Source organism: Pseudorca crassidens, chromosome 2, assembly GCF_039906515.1.
Source record: "Pseudorca crassidens isolate mPseCra1 chromosome 2, mPseCra1.hap1, whole genome shotgun sequence".
NCBI classification, from domain to species: domain Eukaryota; kingdom Metazoa; phylum Chordata; class Mammalia; order Artiodactyla; family Delphinidae; genus Pseudorca; species Pseudorca crassidens.
The window spans coordinates 32,862,619-32,884,039 of NC_090297.1; the positions used below are offsets into that span (position 1 = coordinate 32,862,619).

The 21,421-nt window shown below is 48.2% G+C and overlaps 1 protein-coding gene across 6 annotated transcripts in view; it reads left to right on the plus strand.

Annotated features, from left to right (window-relative positions):
• Positions 1–16,032, plus strand: part of NFYC (nuclear transcription factor Y subunit gamma) — a 63,310-nt gene extending 47,278 nt beyond the window's left edge. For 5 of the 6 annotated variants that reach the window (XM_067725686.1, XM_067725683.1, XM_067725685.1 and 2 more), the window contains exons 6-10: positions 4,139–4,312; positions 8,064–8,222; positions 11,710–11,817; positions 14,281–14,340; positions 15,298–16,032. In XM_067725686.1, the coding sequence (XP_067581787.1) occupies positions 4,139–4,312; positions 8,064–8,222; positions 11,710–11,817; positions 14,281–14,340; positions 15,298–15,729 (933 nt within the window). In that variant the 3' untranslated portion in view covers positions 15,730–16,032. The remainder of the gene's footprint in view (positions 1–4,138; positions 4,313–8,063; positions 8,223–11,709; positions 11,818–14,280; positions 14,341–15,297) is intronic. The other variant, XM_067725689.1, reaches the window with a different exon arrangement.
• The last annotated feature ends 5,389 nt before the right edge of the window (positions 16,033–21,421 follow it).

Consider the following 21,421-nt stretch of genomic DNA (forward strand, 5'->3'; position numbering starts at 1 on the left):
GCTCTTAATTGCAATTGTGATAGACCCCTCTCCTGTGTAGCTCATCATTTTAGGCATGCAGATTGCATGACTCACTAGATGTAGTAGAGATGCTTGGGGGATAGTGGCAGAGTCTGGCAGGAGCAAAGCTGAGCCTTGATCTGCTTTCTCTGTTTTGTTAATAAAATTTTAAGTGTTTTTAATGAATTATTTCATAGTGTATTGTCCTTAGAAATAGGAGTCATTCAGTGACGACCATTCTCCTGTGCCGTCTCGTGTTAATAACGAGTAAGAGAGTGTAGGAGAAGTGGGAATCTTAAACACCCTTTGTAATCCCGACCCTGCCTGAGGGTCTTTGGGTTAGCAAGCCCTCTGCACCTCCTTCCTAGAGCGGGGTGCCTCACTGCGTCTTCGTTCTTTCTGGGCAGTCTTTGCTACTGTAAACATCCTTGACTGGAAGCTGTAAGGCGTTCCAGGGAGCTTTCAGTCGGATGTTTACAGCGGCAGGCTGCCACGGTCGTCCCGCTGTGCATCGCCTTTGAAACATTGCAGGTTTGTGCCCACGGCTCAGTTCCTCTCTTAGTGCTTCCCTCCTCTCTGAGAAGTCACCACAAGAACTCAGACCACTTCGCTCCCTTCAGAACAGTTGATAGCATTCACCCATTCTCCTTGTTGGAATTTGTTTCAGAAGCCCCCTTTAGACCAAGGTGGTGAGCTCTGTGACAAAATCAGGCCTTGCTCGGGCTCCTTGCACCAACTCCTGCTTGTTCCCTGGGGCTGCCTGCCGAGCCAGCTGGCTAGAGAGAATGGTCATGTCCTCTCCCTTCCTCCAGCGTCCTCAGTGCTTCACTCTCTTAGGGTGTCAGAGAGCTCCTTGTTACATCCTAGCCTGACTCAGAATGCTATGATCCATCTCCTTTAAAGTGTGTCTAGCTGAAACAGCTCAGTTTCTGAACTAAACAGGTTCAGTTCTTTGCAGGTGTTCAGGCCACTGATCGGCATCCTATTCGGGAGAGCTACTGCCTGGCCTTTGAAAGGTTGAGATTGCTGAAAGCTGGCCTGAAATTCTAAGATAGCACTTTTAATCCTCTGTAGACATGATGTTTTCCCAAGCTCCAAATTGGCTGGCACCTTCCTTAAGTCCTTTAAAAGCGCCTACTCTCCAGAACTCACCCTTTCTGAAGGAGGGAGCAGTTCATTCTTGCTACTGAAGCAAATGTGCTTTTTTCCAGTCTGGGGCTGGCTGCACAGCACTGTGGTGATGGCTCTAGGATGTGAGGCTGCTCGTTCTCTGGCGTTGTCTATCAGACTCTACTTCTGAAGAGATTCTAAGAGCAGGCACTCTGGTTGGGGAGGCCACTGCTAAAGCTGGGCAGGTGCCCCATTCTGGATTGATCCAGTCATTCAGAGATTGTTCTAGCACAGGGGGTGATTTCCCACTGCTCGGGAAAGAAACGAGCCAGAAATACTGAGTTGTGCATCTAAGGCCCTTGACTTCTCTGAGATGCGTGGGGATGTCTTCTTGTTCTTTGGGGAAGCAAGACTACTCAAGCAGAAGATAGTTGAGGCCTGACTTCTGCCCCACTAAAACTGTGAGTTGAAAGTTCCTGCTCATTGAAATGTCATTTCCTCTTCACCCATTTCTTTAAACCAATCATAATCACTCCCTTACTAGCTTGACCTCCATTGGCGGAATGAGTATTCATAATGCAGAAGAAGCTTAGATATGCCTCCTTCCATTCCAGTGATTTGAGAGCTGTCATGCCTGTCCTCACAACACAAACCTTGGTGCCTCTATTTGATACTCACAGAAGTGTCCTAGACACTGCCTAGTTCATAAACAGTTTAAGAGCATACAGTAGGCATCATAGGAGAAGCTCTTTACATGTTCTCACAGCTTTTGGCAAGGGATATTTTAGCTTCTGAAAGTGGTACTTAAAGGGTTTGCTATTTGTCTGGCAAAAAGACCATATTCACTTGCAGATTAGCTACAGTCAAGGATAACTGGAGACAGAACAATGACAGGTCAGGGCTGGTAAATGCCAGTGGCTCCCTACTCCCTAAGACTTCCTACAAGTTAGTTCTAGGGGTCTGAGTCCTCTGTACCCTCTCATCACCCAAGAGCTTTTCCAAGTTAGTTTGGATTTTAGTGGTTGATGTTTCTTGTAGAATGGGAAGGGAGTTCTGAGTGGAAAATAAATTCATTGAACCTATTTCAGGAGCCTTGAAAAGAGCAGTTGGCCTTTGTTTCTTCGCTAAGGAGGGTGTCAGTATTATCCCTGTCACAGCCAAGATCAAGTTGACTGGCTGACCTTTATTTATAATGGTGAGAAGTTGGAGTTGAAGTGGAGGTGATGTTGTCACAGTTAAGTTGTTCTGGAAACTGAGACCTAGATGAAAATAAAAGGCGACCTCCTTTTTCTTCTGCCTCAGCATGATCATGTCCAGGGTTCAAACTGTTTGGGCCTGAAGCACAGAATGCATTAACTTAGAAAGTTGGTTCATGTTTGAGGACTAGCTTAGAAACCCAGAATGTTACAAGTGTCTGCCTAGACTGGGTGAATGGCCATTAGGGAACCTTGTCATGCAGAGATCCAAGTTCCTCAGGGGCTAGATATCAGGAGTCCTAGTTTTAGTATCCTGGGCCCCCAGTCACCGGGCAAGCAAAAGAATACCCAACCCCGTTCTTTAGCAGACAGGCGTGTCTCCTGCACTACGGCCACAGAATCCTAGAGGTAGCAAGAAATTAGGGATTCTTTTCTATTGCTAACAGCTGTTGGGTTCAAGAGAATTTGTCATACTCCCAACTTGGGTTAAAAAAAGTACTTTCCTACCTCCGGTTGTCTGCCTGGCTCTGTGAATCCATTCATCATTCAGCAACTGCTTATTGAGTGCCTGCAAGGAGACAGGTGGTAGTGACAGTGGGGAGGGAGCAAGAGAGAGCGAGGCTTTGCCTTCACAGGGCTTTCATTCTAGCAGGGAAAGTAGTAGAATTTTCCAAGCAAGTACAAAAAAACTGTAATGAGAAACGGACTTTGGAAGCACAGATTGGGGATGGGGTCAGTACCAACTTTGTAAATGTCACGCTGGAGAGCTTTGGTCCACAGGGTCTCTATACCTTGAAGAAGTGTCTTCTTTTCCTCTTTCCTTGAACCTGGCAAACTTAGTCCAGAACATGGAAGTGAGTAAATTTAGCTGATATTTTGCTCAACAAGCCCAAGTGGTTGTATGTTTCTGTTGTTTTTGTTGTCCCAGGCAGGGCACCATGTGTCGCAGGGCCCTCCGGAGCAGACGCCGATCTGTGTCAGTGGTCAGGGGCCGGCCAACCCTGGACCCTCAGGCTGTAACCATGCCGTAGTGTGTGTAAACATCCTACACTCTCAGCTGTGAGCTCGAGGTGGCTGGGAGAGGGTTGTTTACTCCTTCTGCCATGGAAAACGTCAGCTGAAGAAGGAACGGGCTCTTCACCCAGCAGATCGGCCAGAGGCCACCCCACTGGAGGGCTGTCCCTCAGGCCCCCTGGGTTGCGCTTCTGTGGCTAAGTACCACCAAACCAGATGTGATGCTGGATAGACATGGCCTCAGTGACCACAGAGCTCTCGACATGCTCTGAAAAGCTGGGCTCTTGCCTACCAGTGTTCTTGATCCTGACATTTGATTCTGAAATTCCAATCCAGAGAAAGCCCTGTTTCCCTTTCCCCTGCTCGTTCCCTCCTGAGGTGGTGGGAACGAAATACAGAGAGTGCTGCCTATTTGGGAGATTGGGAGCCAGCCTGAGAGCATGGTATTTGGGGTGCTTGCCGTTAGCACTCTTCTCAGGTCATAGGCCTTGACGGCATTTACTATCAAGCGCTGCTAGTGCGTGGTTTTTAGTTACAGTAATTATTTGCCCATTTGCAGCTCATCACGCAGTGGGTGATTACTCTGTACTTCAGAAAATTGGCTGTATGTTTTGTGAAGCCTATGGAATCTGTTATTTTTAGTGTGATTTAGCACAACTGGTCTCTTCGAATTCCACTTTCTCTTGGCTTCAGATGTGGAGAGCTCAGCGTTCAGCAGGCAACTGCACAGAGCCCGTTTGGGGGAAGAGTGGAAATTCACTGTGGCAGCTGCTGAGCCGGTTCTTTTCCTCTTACCTGCCCCTCCTTCTGCCCCACAGGAGGAGGTGCGTCAATCTGTGACTCCTGCCGAGCCCGTCCAGTACTACTTCACGCTGGCTCAGCAGCCCACTGCCGTCCAGGTCCAGGGACAGCAGCAAGGCCAGCAGACCACCAGCTCCACAACCACCATCCAGCCCGGGCAGATCATCATTGCACAGCCTCAGCAGGGCCAGGTCTGTGAACCGCGGAGGGTGCCGGCCCAGCCAGACAGCACCTCTTAGGTTTGGGATGGGCAAAGTGTGACTGGGGCAGAGGGGCGGTTAGATCACCCGGTCCTGTAGAGGACTGGATTTGAATTCTGGAGACCTGGGCTTTTCCCCAGATTCAGCCAGTGAGGTGATGTGTCACCTGATCTCTCTCGACCCTGGTTTCCTTGTGGGTCATATGAGGAAAGTGCAGTGAGCAAGACATTCTCCAGGATCCCTAAAAAGTTTGAGGAGGAAAAAAATCTTTATATTGCCCCCATGAAGAATAGTGACATCTTTTTTTTTTTTTTTTTTTTTTTGGCGGTACATGGGCCTCTCACTGTTGTGGCCTCTCCCGTTGCGGAGCGCAGGCTCAGCGGCCATGGCTCATGGGCCCAGCCACTCCGCGGCATGTGGGATCTTCCCGGACCGGGGCACGAACCCGTGTCCCTGCATCGACAGGCGGACTCTCAACCACTGCGCCACTAGGGAAGCCTAGTGACATCTTTTAAGTGGACTCCGTGCCTGCTGTCTGTGTCTCCCACCAGAATTGGAATTTGTACCCTCAAGGGGGAGATCAGGCATCATTGCCAGCTTGCATACCTCTCCTCTCCTTTTCCCCATCATTTCTGTGTCCCACCAAATTTGTGTCAGGTGACTTTCTTTTTACAATAGTAATCAGAAGATTCCTTCTCTGTCTGAAAGCAGTAACATCCACATGGTTGGGGATCATGAGAGGCTGAAGAGAACTATGTGTTTTTGTTTTTGTACGTCTTTATTGGAGTATAATTGCTTTACAATGTGGTGTTAGTTTCTGCTGTATAACAAAGTGAGTCAGCTATACGTATACATATGTCTCCATATCCCCTCCCTCTTGAGCCTCCCTCCCACTCTCCCTTTCCCACCCCTCTAGGTGGTCACAAAGCACGGAGCTGATCTCCCTGTGCTATGCGGCTGCTTCCCACTAGCTATCTATATTTGGTAGTGTATATATGTCAATGCTACTCTCACTTCGTCCCAGCTTCCCCGCCACCCCCGTGTCCTCAGGTCCATTCTGTACGTCTGCATCTTTATCCCTGTCCTGCCCCTAGGGAGAACTATGTTTCCTGAGCTCTGACTCCAAATTCCCTGCCAATCATTAATTTATTTATTCATCAAACATTGAACATCCTCTTAGATAAAGTCCAATGCTATGTGTTGGGGACACAAGCATGGATAAAACAGTCCCTATTTTAAAGAATTCAAGAATCTAGTTGGGGCTACAAATACTTGAAGGTTATACCACTTGCCACGTGGGAAGTATAAGATATTCTTAGGATTGTGTAGAGGGTGTTATGGGAGCACTTCAAAGTGGGTACCTAACAAAGATGTGAGGGAGGTGGAAGGAGATGTCAGAGAAAGTTCCCTGAAGGGAATAATATGAGTCTTAGAGGGAACAATGGAAATGAATCAAATAAAGAGGGAAGGAGGGCTTTCCCAGGAGAGGGCACAGCACGAGCAAAGGCTTGGAGGTGAGAAACAGCACGGGGAAAATGGTAGGAGGGGAGGGTACAGTCAGCATAGCGGAACGTCTAGGCAAGTTGAAAAGATAGGCAGAGGACACATCCCAAACAGCCATGTGTATTCTAGTAAGGAGCTGGGTTTGCCTAAAGAAAAAAAGGTTGGGACAGGGGTAGATTTAAATATTACTATGATTTTAGGATTTATTCCCTGCCCATTTTCTTATCCATGTAACAGAAATTTATTGAGTGCTTGCTCTTTGCAAGACACAGTCTTAGGCAGACGGGGTTTAAAGATGATCACAGCCCAGTCCCTGCCTCAAGGCATCCGCTGCACCATGATGCCTGAGGGACTTTCTTTGGCTAATGCTTGTGCCTCTGCAGTGGTGAGAGCTTTACCTGCCAAAGGCTTATCCCTGTACAAAGCAAACTTCAAGGGAGTCTGCCAAGAGCTGGCTCTGATTGGCTGGCCATTCTAAGAAGCTCATGGCTGTTGTGCCCCGACAGCAGGGCATGCCATATGTGATTTGACATCTGCCATGCTAACACGAGCCCTCGTTTTCCTGAAATAATTTAGAAATACCTTGGAAATCCTCTTGGGAAAATTGAGTTGGTAGTACAGTGATGAGTTGGCAGTATGCATTTTTTTTAGTCAGCGAGAATTTCACCTACCTCATCTTTGCCACCCCAGACTTGCTCAGCTTGGAGCTGATAAGGCTTGTGAGGGTGGTGAAGTTGGTTCCTCCCAGCATCTCCTGTTGTTTCGCTGTCTGGCTGGTTCAGGGTGGCCTTGTGCTGTGTCACACCTCCCCGGACCTACAGGAATCGTTGTTTCAAATTGAGTTCAGATACCTTTGCAGGACCAATACCTATTAAAGTTGGAAGAAAAGCGTAATTTGTTAAAGTGAATCCTGTGTTTTCTGTCATAAAATTGGAAACATTTATTACTGGAGGTTTGGGGAACAGGCTGAGTTGGAAATCATGGTGTGAGTATAGGAGGTGTTTCCTGTTGACCTAACCCACTGCATGTATTGCCCTCTGTCATCTTTCTTCCCTACCCTCTTGCAGTTTGTAGTAATTTCTCCTTACCTAATAATCCCTTGAGTCCCATCTACAGTTCTCAGAACATATCCCCTTCCCTTGTAACTTTAGATGCAGAGTAGACCTGTGCAGTCAGAAAGTGAGAGCATCAGAATAACAGCATCGATTGAAGCCCAGGATTCATTAAGACTCTCAGAGTTGTCTTAAGAGGTGATTCTTAATTCAGAGTGGGGAGAAATCATATCCAAAGTGAGGGGTTGGGGTGCAGGTGTGGTTAAAAGGCTCCACTAGCACCACTGCCAGATGAACAAGATATGCTGGGATCTGTAATGGTCACATCTAGGGCTAAAGTTTTGAGATTAAAAGAAATGACTGATCCTTTTGACAGTTTGAATCTGCTGTCTCTCAAAGGAGCAAGTTTCATTGGGCAGTCCTCTAAGTGTGTGTGAAACACAGAATCTTCATATACATTCGACAGAAATTCCTTAAATCTGCGATTCCTGTTTCTAGAAAGTTAGAAGTCTGGCTTTATTAAATTCCGTTACTTACGGGTAGCCCTAGTTAAGGTCCAGGTCTTAACAGTGTCCAGGTCTTAAGGGTGTTTGCCTCGCCCGTGGAAAGCAGTGCTGTGATCCAGAGCAGCTGGCTGGCCAGAGTGGGCTGGAGTCGCTCTGCTGCTTGAATGGGGGTGAAAGCCAGTGTGCCCTTTGTGTTTCTTCCAGTGTCCTGCATGCCTGAGAAGGAGCCCAGGGTCCTGAGCTTAGTTAACCCATACTGATCCCACTTTCCATTTAGTTTGCCCTCTAAACTCACCTGCTCCAGACTTGGCTTCAGCCATGTCTCAGGCAAATTATCGTGGTTGCTTTTGATTCTCTTGTACCGTATGTGCCTTTCTATCATTGAAGGGGCTGTGAAGAGTTGAAACGTTTGAAGCATAGAGGTATTCGGGGCCAAGGCAAATATTCTGTACTCTGAGTCTAAAAATCCGTTTGGCCTTCCTGTCTTTTATTTTGGAGAGTGACTTGAACAGTGCTCTGAGCCCAAAGGACTCTGTAGGTTGAGTATTGTTAGTGTTGCGATGAGGTCAGGCATCCATGGAGGGGGTTTGCTCCCGGTGAACTGCTCGTTATTAACCCCTTGGTAGGCCTAATGGCTCTGGGCTGGAGCTCAGTCAGCTTTCTCATGACTCTTCCTTCCAGACCACACCCGTGACCATGCAGGTTGGAGAAGGTCAGCAGGTGCAGATTGTCCAGGCCCAGCCGCAGGGTCAAGCCCAGCAGGCCCAGAGTGGCACTGGACAGACCATGCAGGTGATGCAGCAGATCATTACGAACACAGGAGAGATCCAGCAGATCCCGGTAAGTCCTGCCCTGCCTTAAGGTCTGCGTGGCACTTTGCTCAACAGTATAACAGGAAATAGTTAAAGATTTCACACACACGCACACACACACACACACACTTTGTTATAAACCTATATTCCCATTACCCCAAACCACAACTTGCTTCACTGTACACGCCCTGCTTTCCTTTAATCCAGGTTCGGGCTCACCACGATGGGGCAGCTCCTCTCCATTTCCCCTCACTCGGCCTACGCAGAGAAATCATTGTAACCACTATTCTGTGCCAAGGCCCAAAGGCCCTGTGAGGCAGTCCTAGTCCTGTCTTTTGATTTGCAGAGAATAAGAGGGAGGTGTATAGAGAAGGCCATAAATACACTTGTTGCATATTCATGAGTCAGTTCCCAGTGGAGCCTGCAGCAAAGTGTATTTTTGGCTTTCATTTAACTTACCCATTCCTTCACTGTGGACTGCTACTTCCTGTGTGCCTTGAGGGATTTCATTTCTTAGATTTGTTGGCTTTTTCACTTGTACTTGTTCTTTGGTGGAAAAAAAAAAAAAAGGTCCTTGTCTTAACACTTGCCATCTATTCATTGGTCAATTTGCCACAAAAAAATGTGGAAAATGAGTGACATGGAGCAGACCTGTTCCTGCCCCTTGCCCTTCCTATTGTAAATGAAATGTAGGCAGATACAGAAACTCACTTGGACTTGGTTAACTACTTCCTTTTTGAAGAAAGTTCAGAAAGTATCCTCAACTCTGTTTTGGGGACTGTTCTTCTTAACAGAGTAATAGGCCAGGAGAAAGCTTAGGAAAGGGGTGTGTGTGCATCCCTCTGTTTACCTCTTCCCTTTTCATCTCTCTCTCCCCCTCCCATCCCCCGCTCCATCTCCCTTTCCCCCCTCCCTTTCCTTCCCCCACTGCCTGGGGCTGGGGGTGGTGACGCCACACACACACACCCCCATCAATTCCAGATTCCTTGCAGCCACCAGCCCATGACTTCTCTCACAAATGGTTCTCATTTTTGCATGTGGGGGCACCAAAACAAGTTCAGCTAAGCCAGAGAAGAGTTCACACTTTGTAGTAACTTTTTTTTTTTTAATAAATTTATTTTATTTATTTATTGTTTTTGGCTGCATTGGGTCTTTGTTGCTGCGCATGGGCTTTTCTCTGATTGTGGAGAGCGGGGGCTACTCTTCGTTGCAGTGCACGGGCTTCTCATTGCGGTGGCTTCTCCTGTTGTGGAGCACGGGCTCTAGGCACGTGGGCTTCAGTAGTTGTGGCACGTGGGCTCAGTAGTTGTGGCTCGCGGGCTCTAGAGCGCGGGCTCAGTAGTTGTGGCTCACGGGCTTAGTTGCTCCGCGGCATGTGGGATCTTCCCGGACCAGGGCTCGAACCCGTGTCCCCTGCATTGGCAGGCAGACTCCCAACCACTGCGCCACGAGGGAAGCCCTGTAGTAACTTTAACTTGAGTCTTTTAAAGCCTCTGGGGCACAGAAGACTTGTTGCAGAATTTAGGACCTGGTCTTCACTGTATACCTTCTGCAGGAGTCTGCATTTCTAAACTCACCAGAGCGCTCGTATTAGTGATGACCTTTAGGAAGGAAGCTTTGCTCCTCTTTTGAAAGCCCAGGGGGTAGGCTTCTTTGCTCTGTAATTTTAAAAAGGTGTGAGCGTCCCCAGGCCTACCCTTGTGGTAGAGGACTGAAGGGCAGAGCATCACCAGTACCTAAACACAAGCCTGAAAGAAGAGCTTGCTTCTAAGAACTGCTTGGAACTGTTTGGCTCACAGCTTTTCAGTCACATTTGAGTTTCTGCAAAAGAGCTCTTCCCAGCTGGGAAATGTAAAATCCCTATGGCCAGCAGTATACCTTCCCCCACTCCTGGGACAAGGCTTCGGTCTCTCATCCCATGTTCCTCAGCAGGAGTTCTGGTGACTCCTGGTACCAGCCACCATCTGTCTCGGCAGATGAGGTTTCCCAAGCCTCCACCCAGCTGTCTTCCTCCCCATAAGCAACTTAATGTTGCCTGGAAGCCGCACTGTGGGATGTAGTGGGGAGTTTAGGCTTGGCATCACAACTTCCCAGCAGCTCCTCTTGGCGTGTTCTCAGGAGAGAAATGACTACAGGTCACAATACCTTGCCCTGTCTCCTTTGAACCAGATTATTAACGGGTTTAGATTTTGTGTCCCTCCATCTTGCCTTAAGCGGACAATTCTGGAACGTTCTACCAGGAACTTCAGTGTTAGTCTTTTCTTGGTGGTTCAAATCCTCATTGAGTCTGAAGTTTCAGGGAAGCAGTTTGATTTAACACTGCATGCAGAAGCTTCCTCCTGTCAGCATTTTCCTCACGGAAGTAAAAGCCCCTGCAATGAAGTTAGCTCTTGAAGGCAAGGGGAAATTTTGCTCCCGGACAAAGAGGCATGACTTGCCTGTTACCTTCAAGAAGCTCACCCTTACAAGCAAAGCAGGCTAGGCAGCTAGGGAGGGTGGTGTCTGGGCCTCCAGATAGAGAGAGACCAAATCTGCTGGTCCTCCTGGAGCCGCCTTCATTCCCCACATCCTGAGTGTGACTGTCCGGAGTCCTCCTTTGCTGACTCTTTTCTCTGCTGATTGGTCCTCTCCTCATCCCCATGCTCGAAGCACTCACTAATGCTTTCGTGCTATGCTGTAGCATTAAGAGCCTGAGTTAAGGCTTTTAGCACACAATTAAATGCAGCATGTGGTATTATTGTATTAGCTGAGACTTAATCATAAGCATGAGGGACTTTAAGGGCATTTTTGTAGCTTTGGTTTCCGACGATGGGGTTTTATGTGAAAGGTTTATTGATTCAGCTTCCCTTTGGGAGGTATTTGGCCAGAAGCTAGTGCTGAACACCAAGGATCCTAAAAGTCCCACAGACCCCTATTGGTCCTGGCTCTTGGGGACGGAGATAGTAAAGCGGGCCAGCTTTCTCTTCCAAGATGTGCAGCATGGGGCTGGGCAGTTCTAGGGCTGTGGTGCGGAGTGATGGCCATCGGCTTTGGTTACTTCTGGCAGACTCCGGGGCTCTTCTCAGTATTAGATCAGCCGTCCCGGGGACAGGGGTGGGGAAGGGTGGAGACGGAGGGGAGAAAGGCCCCACACTTAAGGTATAAGCGTTGCGATAATGTCAGACAGTCTTTGGCATCAAATCTTAACATAAACTGTGAGCAAATGGCTAAGAGCCAGTGAATGTTGAGGGTCCAGCCGTGCTGTCCTCACATATATGACAAGATCCTCTGGGAATTTTCCCCCAAGTCCATTCAAGGAACTTATTCTCTTTTGTGTTGTGTGACTTACGGGGTAGGGATATTATGGTTTTGCTTGTTTGGGTTTCTGTTAAAAAGGAACTTTTCAGGGTCGGCCTTTTTGGAGGGGTCGGGGTGGGGACGGGTAGCGGACAGTCCCCATTTCTTGTCGTGGAAAGTTTGCTTGTTTGAGGTTGCATTCAGTCTCCGGTGGTTTGTTTGTCTCTGCCCCTGCCTAGGTGCAGCTGAATGCCGGCCAGCTGCAGTATATTCGCTTAGCCCAGCCTGTATCAGGCACCCAGGTTGTGCAGGGACAGATCCAGACGCTTGCCACCAATGCTCAACAGGTATGTGCTGCAGAGATTCAGGGCTTGAGTTGGGAACCAGCTGGAGCTGGCTTCTGACAAAGTGCTCAGCACACAACTCTCGCCACCTCATCCTTCAGCAAGAGCCGCCTCCACCCCCCGCACGTCTGTTCTGCACCCCAAGGGACAGATGGGGTTTATCGGAGGATTGGATTCAAAGTGTGTCTCTTACCATCGTGCTCTTGAGCGACAAGGAAGCTCAAGGCAGGGGAAGCCTCAAGGATACTTGAAGAAAGCCCAGTGTGTGTGTGCGCAGGTCTGACTGGAGGAAGCCTTCTGACAGACTGCCTCATCGTCAGGCTGAGTTTCCATCTTTAAACCTGATGACTGTTGTGATCTGGCGCCTCCTGTGCCCCTTGGAAAGCTACTTAGGTTTTTACTTCTACCTTCTCATGCACCCCTAACCAGAGACTGCCCTCCTCATCTCCTCTCATGCCCTGAGATACTGAAGGCTGAGCCACAGGTGCCGAGGGGGCTGCCTCCCTGGGCTTGGGGATTGGGGGATGGGGGTATTATTTGCAGGGGACGGGGATGCTGGACAAGGGGAGGCATTGTTAATCAATTCTTTTGCCTCAGACCCAAAAAAAGAAGCGATCATTAAAGAGCTGGACTCGTCTGGCCCAGTTGCATTTTGGTGATGTATCTATTGACAGTGGTGACAGAGCTGAGTTTGTAGAGCAGGTCTCCAAAGATCTCATTTGGGAAAATATGAGGAATGAGCCAAAAGCAGGGCTTCTGAGTTCCATGTAGTCTCTGGGATCTTTAAAGGCCCACTCTAAACCCATTCCTTGGCTTGCATAAGAATATGGGCTTTTCCCTAATTTCCTGGGGCTCATTGACGTGGAATCAGATCTCAAGATTGGTCCCACCCTTTAGTGTACCCCTCTTTTTTTTTTTTTTTTTTAAAAAAAAAACTTGTAAGATTCTAGCCTGGGATCCAGAAACTTTCTATGGCACAGGGTGGGAGGAAATGAGAAGGAAGAGTTCTTGGTTCCCCAGAGGTCAGTTTTGAGACCAGGAACTAAAGCCAGAAAGTGGGGAAAGTTGGGTGTATAGAGAGGAAGGAGTGAAGCAAGAAGAGGGTGCCTGAGGACGGAGTCTGTGTAACAACAGATTGTAATTATAACAACGTGGCACTTCGTAGGTGCTCAGTAAACGTTTGTTGAATGAATGTTAACGTGTAAATGGAATTTAAAGGTGAATGAAACTCTTCTCAACTGATGTGAAGGGCAATCCTGCTGGCCACAGGGCACAGTTAAAACCTTCTCATCTATGACACATATTTTCCATTTGTCTCAGGATCATTCATTTATTCTGCAGATATTTCTTCAATACTTACTTTGCACTGAGATAGACAAAACTTAGCTCCTGCCCTCAAGCAGGTGGGCGGAGAAAGACCCAAAACAAAGAACACTAGCAAGAAACCCTCATGAAGCCCTTTCATACCTGTCCCCTTGTTTTCCTCATAGCTTCATGGGTAGACCCGATGGGTTGTTTTTGGCCCATTGTGAGGACACTCGAGAAGACAGTCCTTACCTTGCAGGGTGGCTGTGATGATTCCAGGAGAAGGTACACAGAAAACATTAGCTAGTCAAATGTTCCATAGATAACATATACGCACACAGACATTCTTCAGTCTTTTTTCTAGTCTACCAAGCTGTCTGCAGCAACTGGCATTATATGATGCAGTTCTCCATGTCTGTAAATTTCCTTTAAAATGTATTTAAAATGCCCACATAAGATTTTAAGTACATGTGATAAATGTTTTCCTTACCCCCGCCCCCCCACCCCCGCCTTGGCCCAGAGGGTTGCACGTGGCCTCTCTCGGAAAAAGTACTTCATAGGTCTGCCACAAGGGCTTCCAGGGCCAAGGCCACCTGCTCGCCAGGGTGTTTCATATTCCAGTCAGATAATCTGGGTGATACGGGTTTGGTTTGGAGCCCACCTTCCAAGCATGAAAGGGACCACTCGCCACTTTGCCCAGTGTTTTGCAATCTGCCTTCACTGGTTGAAAGACAGACTCTTAGGGTTTCTGCCTAAACCATAAATGTTATGCCCTGTCCTGTCAGTACCTAGGAGCTAGGTGTTTTTGTTTGACTTGAGCCTCAGGCCCCAGAAAGACTTTCTTAGCAAGGGGCTGGTTTCGGTGGGGCGGGGGGTAGTTAGGTGGACATTAAGAGAGATGGTTGCAGAAGTTGAATATTGCATGCTCCGGGGTCCTCTGTATGGTGCCAACTCTGAGTAGCTGTCTGTGCTAGGGGGTGGGGAGGGACCCTTGTTTTCCTGCTACTCATCAAGCCCCTGTTCTGTGCCAGGCCTCATTCTGGGCACTTTATGTGCATTGTCCTTTTGATCTTCACGACCCTCTCCTGGCTGGTGGGCTGGTGGACTAGTGGACCAGACCCTGCAGCTGATCTGCCTACTTTGCCGTCTTGATTCCTACAGATCACACAGACAGAGGTCCAGCAAGGACAGCAGCAGTTCAGCCAGTTCACGGATGGACAGGTAGGACACCCAGCCTAGGCAGGAGCAGAGGGTGAGGAGTTGTGACAGGGTAGCAGGTGATACCTGTGGGTTTGGATGGCTAGGGCAACTGTCCCATCATCTGTTGACAGTGAGTGGACAGAAATTGTTGAAACAACAGTCTTGCCTATCCTCTAGATTTATAGACTTGGTGGGAGTTGACAATAATCCTAGACATTATGTAGCCCCAGTCCCCGTTTTACAGATGAGTGAACTGAGCCCTGGAGGTGGGAAGTGCCTTGTCTGTGCTTGCTTAGCTGTTCATTGCAGAACCAGGACTAGCATGCAGGTCTCCTGTTTCCTTTCTTTAAGAATAGTTTTTCTCTAAGCCACGCTCTTTTTAATCGCATGGATTAGTTGAAACGCAGAGAACATGTGACCTCGCAAGCTCTCTAGGTGCCTGGAATTCAGTAATTCTAAGCTCGTGAGGAAGGGATCTTCCCTTTGCCGGCCCCCTTGCCCTTCGCACTATCTTGCCAGAGACCCCTGAGGACATGATAGGATGACATGCCTAAGCCTATGTTCTCTGCTGCCCAGAAAGGAGAGGAACTGGCATCAGGACCCAACTCTGGCTTCTGCCAGCACCAGATGCCAGGCTCACATGCCAGGGCTGCTGTGGCAGGGGGTCTTAGCTTTTGGTTTCTTTTGGAAACACCTGAGAAATCACGTCCAGTTGGCCCTAACCTTCCGTAGTGGCTACGCGAGCCTCTTCGCGGGTCTTCGCTGTAGTAAGCATTTAATCCCAGGTGACCTGCCTCCCCGTCAGGGCCCATGCAGGAGATGGAGATTCGGCGTAGCCTCAGCCTGAGCCAGATATTCTGAGGAAAAGAGGAGAAGGGGTAATCCCTACTGCCCCTGCCAGTGAGGATTACTGAGTTGGGGAAATGCTGACTTCCAAGCTGCTGGTACAGTGGTTCGAATTGCTTGTGTTTGTCACAGAGGAACAGCGTGCAGCAAGCTCGAGGCTCTGAGCTAACGGGAGAGGCAGAGCCCAGAGAAGTGAAAGCCACAGGAAATGCAACTCCCTGCACCTCTTCCCCGCCCACCACACATACCCCCTCTCACCGGGCTGGTGCCTCCTGTGTCTGCTGCTCCCAACCACAGCAGAACTCCACTTCCCCTCCTCCCTCTGACGCCTTGCAATGGGTGGTGGTTGAGGTATCTGGGGCCCCCAACCAACTCGAGGCCCATAGGGAGCTGCATGCCCCTCTCCCAGGGGTGACCTCACTCTCTCCTCTCCACCCCTCGCAGCAGCTCTACCAGATCCAGCAAGTCACCATGCCTGCCGGCCAGGACCTCGCCCAACCCATGTTCATCCAGTCAGCCAACCAGCCCTCCGACGGGCAGGCCCCCCAGGTGACCGGCGACTGAGGGCCTGAGCTGGCAAGGCCAAGGACACCCAACACAATTTTTGCCATACAGCCCCGGGCAATGGGCACAGCCTCCCTCCCCAGAGGACCCTGCCGACCTCAGCGCCTCCTGCAGGCTAGGACACTGGTGCACTACGCCCGACGCCTGGGGGCAGAGATTCTCCACAACAGAAAGATGCAATATTTTTTATTTCCTTTTTCCCTTTTTTTTCCTCCACGGAATCAATATTTCAATATGTTGAGCTGTGTGTCCAATGCTATGAAATGAAAATAATAAATAACATATTTATGGCATTTTCTTGAAGAGTGTGGTTGAAGAAATATTTCTTTTGTTTCTCTTTTTTTGGTTCTTACTGCCACTTCTTTTAGGAGCAAATCTCCTCAGGGGTGTATGTAATCTCCTGACTCTTGGAACAGCTGCTGACCCAGGATTTACCACCTTGTTCTGCCCTCAGGTGAATTAGGTGACCGTGTGTAGCTTCTTTTTCACTAGTGCTCCTCTCCCCGCGCCCCTGCTCTTGCCCCAGAGCTCTGTAGATTTGCATCAGAGGCCATGGAAACATTCCATGCATTTAAGAGACTCATTTGCCATGGGGAGTGGATGGTTTCATTCCCAAACCCTTCTCTTCCAGGGACTCAAGGAGACTAGGACTTTGTGTATTTGCCCCCCACCCCCCAGTTTTAATTTTATTTTATTTTTAAATGCATTAAAAATTATGCTAGTCTCCTTTGCTGCATGGACTTCAAACTGCATGAAATGCAATAAATCTCATTTTAGATCATTTGGAGTCTGGGTTTCTGTGTCTGGGGACATTCATGGGACCACTTTGCTTGGGAAAGGCTTAGAAAGGTTCGTCTGCCCTCAGGTTGGGTGTCTGTGAAGGAGGGGAACACCCTTGTGAGGAGGGAGGATGTCCAAAGCAAAGGGAACTTGAGCTGCATGTCTGATTCAAATTGAGATCTTCAGCTGATTTAAAAAATGAAGTTCATTTTTTAAACGTTCATCAGAACGTTTACTGCTCAGAGTTGCCTGCCTGCCTTATTTCCTGGACTACGTATGACACATGGGCCAGATTCAGCCTGTGTCCTTGGCCGAGGGTGAAGAGAGCATCTCTCATGGAGAAAGCTTTCTCTGTCCTTAAGCAAGGACTCGAGTACGTCCCTCCACTCCTGTCTCGGCACAGGCTGGCACTCTGAGCTGCCTGCTGTAGCCATGCCCATTACCAAAGGCATGGATGGCATCTGCCATGGAGGGTAGCCCAAGCCCCTTGTCAGCCAGCAGGTCAGAAGGGTTCTACAGCCAGGGCTTGAAAGTATGGAGAACAGAAGGAGCATTCCACTTCTTCACGGCCTCTGTTGGCCGTAGAGGCCAGCGGTGAGCCGTCTTCCCCTCACCATGCCATTTACAGCTAGAATGAGGCCTGTGGTCATGGGAAGAGCAGAGAACTGGCTGCCAGGAAAAGTACTGATGTCTTCTCAGTCAGTAATATGTCATAAAACCTTAGGCAACTCCCTTCTTTGGGGGACTCTTACAGTGTGAAGCAGGGTTAGGGAAGGGGCTTTAATATTCGATTATTTCAAGTCTGACCCTGATGCTCTAATAATTCCCTCACCGAATATCCCCCACTGTTAACCATGGTAAGCACTTGGACATCTGTCTCATCTGTTTCATTTTCAGTTACTTACCTAAGTGTACCTTACCTTACTCCACAAGAAAAAATAAGACGGCTTGCACTGAAAACATACACAGTGAAAAAATGTGACAGATGAGAATTAGGAAGAATATTGTTGAGTAGGAAATCAGGATCATCGAAAACAAGAACAAATATTCTGGCTGCAAAGACCTACAGAGTTCTTAAAATTAGGTTTCACGTTCGATCCCGAGCTTCCTGACCACCAGGGCAAAAAGAGAGATGGGACCAGGTAAGAGATTCATATCTAAAACAAAGAAAGATAACATTCTTTAGCAAAAGCAAAGATGTTCCTTGCTGTAAGGTTTTGGATACATGGTACCCCTCCAGTGTCGTCAAGGTAGATGAAGCAGGTGATACTGTCACCATGAGAAGTCAGGTCTGCCCCCTTCGTTCTAGCCCTGGACTTTTCTCTGAAGGGGATCATCTGGCCTTTCCCACTGTCCTGTACCCAAACACGTCTCAGTGAGACATGCAGGTAATTCACTGACAGCACGTGCCCAGCCCCACGTGGAGAGGATTCAAGAGAGCGCTTGTGAATGAGAAGCACCCAGAAGGGAGGCTGGGCTCAGAAAAGGCAGAAGCTCAGCTCTTTTCGTTTCCTGGCTAACCTCTCATTTTGAGGTCACTGCACAGTCCCACCTTGCTGCTCTTCCTCCCATTCATGAAAACCCAAGCATAACTGAAATTTCAGACCAGTCAATGGGTCCCCATTTTCCTGCAGACTTCCATTCTTATTTTGGAAATGTTTCGATCAGTTGCCTTACTGAGCACGTTCCCTTTAAATTTCCCCGCCAGCAGGGCCCATGCGGGTGTAAACAAACACTTTGGTGCTGCCCAAGAGAGCCCCTATCTAATACCCAGCACGATCCCCTTACATCCGGAGCACTCTTAAACATTTTTCCTAGCACTTGCAGCATCTGTCCTCCCAATGATCTTCACAATGACCCTGCAAGGGGAGACAGGAAGAGGGATGGTGATCCCTGTGTTACAGATGGAGACATAGGAGGCCCAGTGAAGTGCAGTGACTTGCCCAAGGTCATGCCATGAATAGGGGTAGAGCTGAAACCAAAACATTGGTCTCCTGACCCCCTGTGCATACATAGTTGCTTTCTGGCCAAAGGTGGTGTGTGTGTGTGTGTGTGAGAGAGAGAGAGACAGGGCTTTATAAATATGAACTGTCTCCTTTCGCTCTGCCTCCCCAGACCCACTGGCCCAGCCTTGAGTATACGTGGAATAAGTAGAGCAGTTAGGTCTGGTCTGTTGACAGCTGGTGGTTGGGATAACTTTCCCAGAAGGCGATGCTGGGGGCTGGAGGCCGCTGGGATTATGAACAGACCACCTGGCCAGCCTCCTTACTGCTTAATTCTGCTGAGGCCACAAGGGGGCAGCATGTAGCACTCGCCCAAATCTGGGAGGTGCCCTGTCCCACCCTTATCCCAACTTCAGACAACTCTAGGAACTATGAGGTATGACTGTCCCCTTTCTCAGTGGGTACTAGATCTTTGTTACTAGATCTTTAACCCCTTTCCTGATAAGACCCTTAACTTTTGAAGGGAGGGGCCTTCCTGGGGCAACAGTGAGGGCTGGAAACACTATCCTCTCCAGAGTATTACATCAGGGTAGGTGGTTAGATTTTAATAAGGAGACTTTTTGACAGCCCTTCTTATCTCCCCAGCTTTGTGTCTTTCCACTCTTCCTCCCCCCTGAACTCTACATTCTTGTCACACTCAATTACTCACTGGTCCCTGAACTCACCTCCATGTTTTCAACTGGCCCCAACGCCTGGATGTCCTTTTACTTCCTTTTCCACTTATTGATCTCCTATACATACATCAAGGCCCAGTTTAAATGGCCCTTGCTGAGAAACTTCTAACTCCTAGGACAGAGTTAGCAAAGACTTCTTTGATGCTCTCACAGCAACTTCTACAGCCTCTATTATTAGTGCTCATATACACAGTCGTTCAACAAATGTTTCTTTGGCACTTTCTGTGTTTCAGACATTGTTTTGGACATTGTGAAGACAGCTGAAAACCATCCAGATGAGGTTTGTGCTATCATGGAGCTTATACTGGGTTGGGGGCCGGGGGAGAGGTGGGAGTGGGGAGGGGAAAGATAGACAACAAACACAAGACGAGTTAGGCTCTGAACAGTCTGTTAGAACTTTCTGGTTTTGGCTGTCTTCCTCACCGATGGTCCTCCAGTTCAGGGTCATCTCCATGCTTCCAGAGCCCAGCTCAGGGCCTGGCACCAAGAGAATGACAGTAACTGATGACTGAGTTCACAAACACGAACTCTTCCCTGAAGATGGGGCCTCCGACACTGCACACATTCCTACCGCTGCTCATTGGCTGTCGCTGTCACTTTTTTGTTGGGAACAGTTTTCTGCTGAGCACTGACTGATGATATGCTAGGCAGGAGTATTCGATGGAGATGATTCTTTCAAGAAATTTCTGTGTAGGAAAATACATCTAAAGCTAGATGGATTCTCTCATTTCATCTTCACATCTTCATTAGGTAGGTATCCTGCTCATTAATGAGAAACTGAGGCTCAAAGAGTTTAAGAAATTACCCAAGGGCACCAGCTGGTTGAGTGGAGCCAGGTGCTCCAAGAAGTCTCCCGTCCCAGGCGGCTCAGCCCCACTGGTCTCGTCCCCTCTGATAAGTGATTCTTTTCCTACAGAGAATGAAAGTCCTCGCCCCCTAACTCCTGCATAGGGACCTAGCTTTTGTCCCATTGCTCACTGACCTCCCAGGAGGAGAGGGCCCCAGGGCAGAGGGCCAGGCAAAACCTGGTCACATGAGAAACTTGGGCCTGGCCTCCTCAAGGAGGCCTCTGAGCCAGACTGGCAGTGGTACTCCCCAGCTTGGGTGCTGGGCCACTACCATGAGGGGATAAGAGGATAGCAAGGCTGGCACTCAGGAGGGGAGAACCTGAGCTGGGCCCTGGCTGAGCCAGGCTGGGCTGAGCTCCTCAGGCTGGCTGGTGCTGAAGACAGGTCCAAAACAGAGCCCAGCCTCCCTCCGCAGCCCTGAGCCACATTGCCTCTCCAGCTCCCAAGCCCTTGTGCCTCTCTCTTTCAGCGAAGGTCCATGGGACAGAAGTTTCTAAGATATTGAATGTGCCAAAATGTCTTTATTTTGCCCTTTATTTAAATGACAGTTTGGCAATGTGTGGGATCCTACGTTCACAGTTATTTGCCTTCAGCACCCTGAAGATACTATTCCACTGTCTTTTGGCATCTGTTGTTGCTGATGAGATGCTTACTGTCAATTCAATTATTGGACCTTTGTAGATAAGCTATTTTTTCTTTCTGGTGGCTTTTAAATTTCCTCATTATTCTTGTCTTTCTACACTTTGGCTACAGGGTGTCTAGATGTAGTTTTGATTTGTTTTTAAAGCTATCTTACTAGGCACTCTGTGGGCCTTTTAAATCTAGAAATTCATGTCTTATTTCTGGAAAGAGCTTCGTCTTTCCAGTATCTTTTTCTGGAAGTAATAATATGTATGCTGGAGTTTCTCATTCAATCTTCTTTGTCTCTTTTCTTTCATATGTTTAACTGTTTTATTGTTCTATGCTTCATTCTGGAGGATTTTCTCAGTTATAGCTTCTAATTAACTTATTCTCTCTTCACCTGTATTTACTAACCCATCTACTGATTTTTTTTAAATGTCAGTGACGTTAGTTTTCATTTCCAAAATTTCTAGATAGTTCTGTTCATATCTGTTACATGTTTCTGTCTGATATCTTTCTGTTTTTGTTCTATAGATGTTATTCCTTCATCTTCTTGAAGATTTTAACTAAAACTTCTTTTCAGATTGCTCCATTATCTCTAGATCTTTAAATATGAATTCTTCCTTGAGAGAGGTGCCTCTTAAAATATTGTATTTCTTATATGTTGTGAAGTTTATCCTTGAGATGGTTAGCTTCAGCACATTTTCCTGCTGTACCCTGGGATATGGAGGCCACCCTTTGGGGCGATTTCTCAGCTGTATCTGCC